The sequence below is a fragment of the Montipora capricornis genome, chromosome 10, assembly GCF_036669925.1.
Source record: "Montipora capricornis isolate CH-2021 chromosome 10, ASM3666992v2, whole genome shotgun sequence".
Taxonomy (NCBI): domain Eukaryota; kingdom Metazoa; phylum Cnidaria; class Anthozoa; order Scleractinia; family Acroporidae; genus Montipora; species Montipora capricornis.
Genome location: NC_090892.1, coordinates 61,303,873 through 61,311,372, shown reverse-complemented (window position 1 = coordinate 61,311,372; position 7,500 = coordinate 61,303,873). Strand labels below are relative to the sequence as shown.

Genomic DNA, 7,500 nt, shown 5'->3' with positions numbered 1-7,500 from the left:
ATAACCCATGAATTAAATCGATAGCTTAAGTGTGCAATACCCGGCCACTTTAAAACAATTTGAAAAAAATTACGGCTACTTAAGCGGATACTCTGTTACGCGAAAAAGCGCAAATTAAACTGTGACTACGCGGCTAAGTTGCTGCATGTCAAACTTCAAACAAGCTAAACTCCCCTGTCCATAAAACACAGTCCAAAAAATACAAACGAAAAACAGCAAACATCAGGGTATAGTTGCTTTTAAAGAGTCAAAAAAGGTCAAGGTAAAGATCTCAATACCCCATTCGTTGCTAGTGTGTAGATGTTTTCTTTTGTTTCATTGGATATTTGAGCATCTTTTTAGAAAAGATTTTATTCAAATGTTGATGTTACGTTGTGCATTAATTAACGTGAACTGCAGCGACTGAGAAGTGGAATGTGTCAATACTTACCGAAAAAGTACTCGTCAGATAACCAGTGAAATGCCGTAAATTGTCTGACCCATCGTCCTTTCACAAATGGCCATTTCTCAGCTGTTTTGTTCGAATGGTACTCCTCGCAAACGTGACAGTTGCTGGTCATGGCTTGTTTGCGCTTCTGCTACAATAATATGGATTTCAACCATCGGGTTTCTTTTCAGTTTTGGAGTTTTTCAACCCGTTTTTATGCACTATTTCGGGGCATCCAAAGAAACTGCAGGTTAGTGTTCGTGTGAGGAGAATTTTTATGTGTTTACTTTCTTTGCCCGGTATGATCTGGATTGCGTGGTGATTTTATCTCGAGGTCGCAAGGGAAAGCGGACAATAGTACACCGAATATATCTTGATGCTGGTAGGCCTTATACTTATTGACTAAAAATTCCACAATGTTTTCATTATTTCAATTAGAACAAAGATGGTAACTTTATCTGCAAAAAAATCTAGAAGTGTAAAGAAAAGAGCAGTGTTTCCCGCCATATATCTTTGTTGGAGAACGCTTCAGTTTATGTACGAGACTGGCAGATTGTACAATTCGAATAGTGTCAGTGCCCAATAGACAAAGGAAATTGTCGCAAATTGTTCAGACAGCGTGTGAAGTTAGTTAAATGTCTTTTAAACTTCGAAATAAAAGGGTAGAATCAAGTCCATAGTTCGAAGAAGTGGGGCATTTTGAATAACCAAGTTCGAATTAATCGTGGTAAAACGACTCAAAAAGGGGGTAAAACCAAGGAAAATGAACGTTGGTTGAGCGGGGAATTCGAAATACCCGAGTTCAAAATGACGGCTTCAACTGTATTGATGGGGAAACGTTTCCTTCTCTTGCGCTTCTTTTTAATTTATGTGCTGAATCGTCACGTCGTACTTTTAATCCGAGACGAAACGAACAAATCAAACAGAATACACTCATCGTTGTGTCATACCAGTTCATGTAAACTCCAAGACGAAGAGATTCTGCCGAACACGGAATATTGGCTTGATCTGAATCAAAGAATTGCTGATTCGAAGTCTGCGCCATGAATAAATATGCAGCAATTGTCCAGTGCGCTGTTCTCCTTATTGAGATGCAAACTCATTGTTCTTATTTTGCAATAATATTAATTAACACCCCTAGGCATAGTCAGTTCATGTTTCTCTGGTTTAGAGAATTTAGAATTTAGCTTAAAAGTTGAAATTCAAAGGACCCAATGCAGGTTTCGACACTCCTGTTTTTTGTCCTCATCAGGGATGATCCAAAGTTTCGCACTGAGAGGCCTTTTATATGCTTGCAAGAATTTGTTAAAAATATGGAAAGGGGACTTGCCATTATTAGTTATTAGAGTCCTTTTCGTTTTAATTAATAAGATGCAAGTAGGTGTCAGTGGAGCAGCCTTAAACGTAAAACTAACAGATGCTTTTCTTTTCTCGATTTAAAGTGCCTATGAAGAGAAAAATATCTTTTTCTCATTTAAAGACCTTTCAAAATGATGAAGAATGGTGTTTTCTATTTTGGAATACCTTCTTTCCTTCAAGTCTTCGTTAAAAAATCGATGACGTCAAATACAAAACCATTGCAAATGCTGTAATGAATCACAAATTGAGAATATCTCCAAAAATATTAGATGGGTTTCGTTCAAACTCGTCAAGAGTAATCTACATCAAGTAAGGCGCAAAACAATACCCTCTATGTTGTTGCAATGGCAACCATTTTTGCTGCTGGGTCTATTTAACGCAGGATTGATTTTGTCGTTTAATGTCGTAATAAGACATGTTTCGTTTACTCCCGTTAAGCTTATACAGAGATGTAAAGCATTATGGGCAGCACACGCCTTTCAAGTCTGACCATCTGCCTGTACTTATCAGTTCAAAATCCGAGGTATTTCGTGGCAAGTTTTAACAACACCTATTCAATATTTTCGGAGATATTTTCAATTTTGGGATTTATTATAAGCACGTGTACTCTTTGTTATGTCATCAATTTATTAACAAAAACTTGAATATGTCGGAAATCAGAGAAGATATTCCAAAATAGAAGACACCATTCTTTATCAGTTTTAAAGGTCTTTAAAATAAGCAAAAGATATTTTGTCCAGAAGGAGAACCAAGGCAATTTTGACCAAAACCCACACGCACTAACAATGGCTACGTAAGAGTTTCTTGCGAAACTGCGCAAAGCCAGTCACTACTTCTTGTAACACATCGCCGGGACCTGACGAGAAGTCGTTTGCTGCTTTTTGCGGTCATCCCGTACATTCAAGGGGCTACAGAACCTAGCAAGAGAATTTTGAGAAAAAAAAAACTGCAGAATACACGGCCACTTGTTTGCATATGAACGGTGTGACGTCACGTCAGCCATGTTGGTGAACCCATCTAATCTTCCGGGAATTGAGCTCTATTTTCATGCAAATGTTTCCTTTTGTTTCAGTGAAAAAACAAGGTTACTGATCACGTGAGTGAAAACACTCCACAATTACATAGGCCGGGTTATTGAAAATTCTCTGCGCTGATTGGTTGCACTTGAGGTGATTACTATGCGATGATCACCTAAGCGATTTTTTTCAAAATGGCCATTGACAGACGAATAAATTAATTGTTTTATGCTTCATGCTCCATGCTCCATACAGTCTGACCGATATTGTTGGCAAGGCATTGCTCTGGGCGAGCTCCGTTTGCTGGGACACTAATAATACCACATTTGTTTGGGATATTTCGTCCAAGCCCTGATGGGCTAGGCCGTTTATTGAAAATCAGTATGGCAACCTGGGAAATATCCAAATATAGAAGACATGATGCCAGCAAAGGTGAGAAAACACACGACATCCACAAGAAAGTAAAAATAGGGAGGGTGGGGAGGGAAATTTGATTTGACTCTGATGAATCAGCCTCCGCCTAGCTTGCACAAATGGTGAATGATCTCCAGAAAATCCCGGATGACAGAAATGTCCAAACTGCAACATGGGAAATAACTAACTAAACATGTCACACTTAGCATAAATCCATTTATTTCCTCTGGGCAATAAGTTTCCTTTAAAGAAAATGCATATATTTCAAAGAATCTCCTATGTAATCATACTAAAACAATTATTGACCTCGCCTTTGGCGAACTTGTAATTGTTAAGTATTGTTATAGGACGTGCCAAAGAATGTCGCAAAAACAACGCAATAGTGGCTGGGGATTTTGCAGTTACTCATGATCCCGTGTCATGATCATGATCATGAAATAGCTACAGAAGGTTACGACGCCGTACTGTCGATTTTTTTGTTGTAGACAACATGAGAACAGGATGGACAAAGGCACGTAACGCGTGTAGGATACTGCGATGAGCACAACGGACAGACCAAACGTTAGTTTGGTACACCTTTGAAAGAGCATCAAAAGTCGGTTTTTCTTTGCAACAAGAAAAACTGCTTTGTCAGAGCATGCTTGCCTAACTAACTGCACAATTCCGAGGGGTAATTCTAGAATTATCACCACCAACCGGTACCATCAACGCCGTTGTTTGGGAGCTTGACACATCAATGCCGTCCCAGTTCCTTTGAGTCTTTTATCAAACTGATAGTCAACCTGGTTGCAGTGTGAATCATACATTTCGTTAATAACCCCCAAGCTCGTTCCCAGGGTCTCTCTTCTATGCCTGCTTTGTCGTTGGGAGGCAGAGAGGAGAGACCCTGGGAACGAGGTTGAATAACCCCCTGTTCCACTCCATAGTGACTAAATTACTTCCTGTTCCAACTTGGTGACCACAGCAGTTTTGGGGAAAACACACGAACTGGATAGCCTTTATTGTTTTTACAACAAAAGACCTAATCGGCTAACTCAATGTTGTACCCAATTCAAACCCTGTGGAAATAAAACGTTTTGTTCCAGGTATTTCCATATCATTTACATTTACAATACACAAAGAAGATTTGAATTGGGTACAACATTGAATTAACCGATTTGGTCCATTCTTTCATGAAGGTAGATAACTGCTACTATGAGGCAAAATCAATTCTCCCTTTTTCTTAATTTTAAAACTATGTTAACTAAACACTAAGTGGCCCAAGTTTTAAGCCTTGATTTGAAAACGACACCTGCTTATTTTAACTGGGAATTTTCCTATTTAATGGTCCATCATTACTAACTTTAAAATCTTGAGAGAGCTGTGACTTCAAAGACTCACCAGTTTAAGAATCCAATGCGTATTAACGCGCCAGAATTAATATGCAGCCACAGAAGTTTCGGGCTTTCAGACTCATGTTTAGTATACATAATAAGCTGCATTTACAAACAGAAATTTTGAACCAATGAGTAAAAGACGTCACTTCTTCCTAAATCCAGCCCTCTGATGTTTAAGGCGAGTAATGGCGGACCGCGTAATCCAGAACTTACACTCAAAGTAAACAACAGTATTTTGCTATTCAGCTGTTAAGCAAACATACTTTCAAAGTGATTTTTTATGATAGTAGCACTTTAGGAATGTATAAATCAAAGTGCTATGGACACAGCATCCGTATTTATACCACAGGATATCTAAGACGTCCGAAACACATTTAAAAGTCTGGCCCCAGTTGTTGAAAGGCTAAATAACTTTATCCAGAAGGTAAGTTGCTATATATCCAGAGTGTAAAATGTACTTCGCGTTAAACATTGGCATAGGTATTCGAACACGCCTTTACTTAGATGTGCTTAGAATTCGCATATTCACAGTTACGCAAGCAAAATTAATGTTTAAGTGCAAAGATTGAAGTTATCTGGCCCTTGAACGGCTGGGGTCTGGTCACAAGTACGACCACTATAACTATTAAGGAGCTTAAGGACGCGAGTTTTAGAGGACGGCAAACGGGAAGAGAACATCTCGAGTGCCAAGACAGAGGTGCCTCCCAGATTTTTATACTTATCATCTCTAATTGAGAAAAGATACTTAGCAGTGTAAATGTGGTTGAGTGAAGACTCTTCTTCACCTTTGAGTAAGCCATTTTAGTTCGTTTCAAAATTATCTGAGACGACGCAGAGACCCAAGACTAATTCGTCCGTGAAGTGTTTGTTCAATCACATTTAACTTCGGTTTTATGCAATGTTTCCTTGTTTTGGTGGACTTAAACGTCTTCTAGTATAGGTACCATTATTGTGAAAAACTGCTGTTATTTATTTATTTGTTTATTTATTTATTCATTTATTTATTTGTTGCTTTAATTCCAGCATTCGTCGGTTCTTTATCCATTGCATTGACTTTTCTCCCCGGTCTTTTCTCAACTACTCTGGTCACGTGGCTTGGATGTCGCGCCGCCGCGTTCATTGGAGGAGAAATCTGTGTAATAAGCTTGCTGGTCAGCTCGCTTGTAAAAGATATATTACTTCTTCTCCTCACCTACAGTGTTCTTTTTGGCTTCGGTTGCAGTTTTTCGACCGGCCTGATTGTTATTAACCAGTATTTTAGCAAGTGGCAGTCGATTGCCGTTGGTGTAATAACCGCTGGAATTGGCGTTGGGGTCCTCATAATGGGTCCCACATTAGAGGCTCTAACAAGAAATACTGACTGGCAGACGGCCTTTCGGGTAATGGCGGGCGTTATTTTTTTCGTGTCATTGTTCGCAATAACCTTTGATCCTAACGTTGAAAAAGACCAGGACACAACTAATTGCAAAGAAAAGAAAGTGGAACAAGATAGCGGAGAGACAAAACATAGAAGTATTACTTCAAAAATCAAAAGGGTGTTAGATGTATCCATTTGGAAAGAGCCTCCTGTCGTTGCATTCTTCATTCCTACATTTCTGATGGCGTTTGGCCATTATGTCCCTCAAATTCATTTGGTAAGAGCTGCAACTTGAAGGAATTTGTTTGTCCCTTCTTTAACGCGAAAGTTACGCGTGAATTAGATTGGATTAATTAAGTGTTGGAGTCAGTTTTGGTAATTATGAGAATGCGAAATAAGAACTATTGCCAGGGGCCCCGGAGTACGTTTGAAAGTTGGGTGGGAGGGGGGCCTCTAAGCTTTGCGTGGTGTGGAAGTGTGATTCGAGGGAGAAGAGGTTTAGGAGAAATCATCACCGAAGGAAAAACCTGGGGGAGGGGAAGGCTATAGCCCCCCAGCCCCTCCATCTCCATAATCCTTGTTTCATAGCTGTATAATTTGGCCCCTTGATGACATCAAAATGTGGTAAGAACAAAAGAGTCACTGATGTTTGCTTTTATAATAAAGAATTCAAAGTTCTTGATGATGACGTCAGCTATGCGCCTGTTCCCTAGTGAGCTTTTTATAATTGATAATCGTACAATGGTAAAATAAAACTAAGGATTTTCGAACGCAAGATGTTTTGAGAGGGATGATACCTATGGCTTTTACCAAACAAGAAAGCCAGTTAGTTATAGACTTTTGATCTTTCAGTGCACACAGGGTATTTTTTAATAGAATTGTCATCAATTACAACGGACTGCGTGTATTTCGAACCTGCCAGAGTTCAATATTCGTGTGTGATTACGGTTGCAATCGTGGCCTCTGAATGAAGAGAATGAGACAAGGTCTTTTCTTTTTTTATTATCTGAAGTTGGTCGACTCGTAGCCATTGGTCGCGAACGCCTGGTGCTCGTTCAATAGCTGTGGGATGCCTAATTTTAACATTGCCCCTTTAACTCTTAGCTGTCGACTGGAGCCCGTGACTAGGAGCGAACAACAGCTCTATATTTCTGTCACGGCGTTTTCACAGACCAGTTAATTTTTAGATTGAATTACCCGCGAAAGAGACTCCCGCAGGAGCCTGACGACCAATCACAAGAAACTAGCTCGACGTCGTAGCGTCACCTAACCTGAGTATCAAGCTTTTCTTTTCTTTTTCTTGTTTTTTCTTGGCAGATCGGGAAGAAGCGGAGAGAAACTTTCTCTCCAATTCCTCCCTACCCCTACCCTGTTGCTAAGAAAGGCCTGATACTCAGGTTAAGCGTCACCGAACTGGAACTGCATTTGTTTTCTTGCGGAAATGGTAGTCCAAAATTAGAGCGGTCTGCAAAAATGCCTCGACATAGGCTTAGTATGTGAGTTGTTTGCTCCTAGTCATTGGCTCCTGCTGTCAATGAACGATTATATATA

At 39.7% G+C, this 7,500-nt stretch overlaps 1 protein-coding gene across 1 annotated transcript in view; it reads left to right on the top strand.

Annotated features, from left to right (window-relative positions):
* The first annotated feature begins 402 nt into the window (after nucleotides 1–402).
* The window catches only part of LOC138019501 (monocarboxylate transporter 10-like), a 16,064-nt gene continuing 8,966 nt past the window's right edge, over nucleotides 403–7,500 (top strand). Inside the window, exons 1-2 of the mRNA XM_068866313.1 lie at nucleotides 403–677; nucleotides 5,616–6,226. Coding sequence (XP_068722414.1) covers nucleotides 497–677; nucleotides 5,616–6,226 — 792 coding nt within the window. The 5' untranslated portion in view covers nucleotides 403–496. The remainder of the gene's footprint in view (nucleotides 678–5,615; nucleotides 6,227–7,500) is intronic.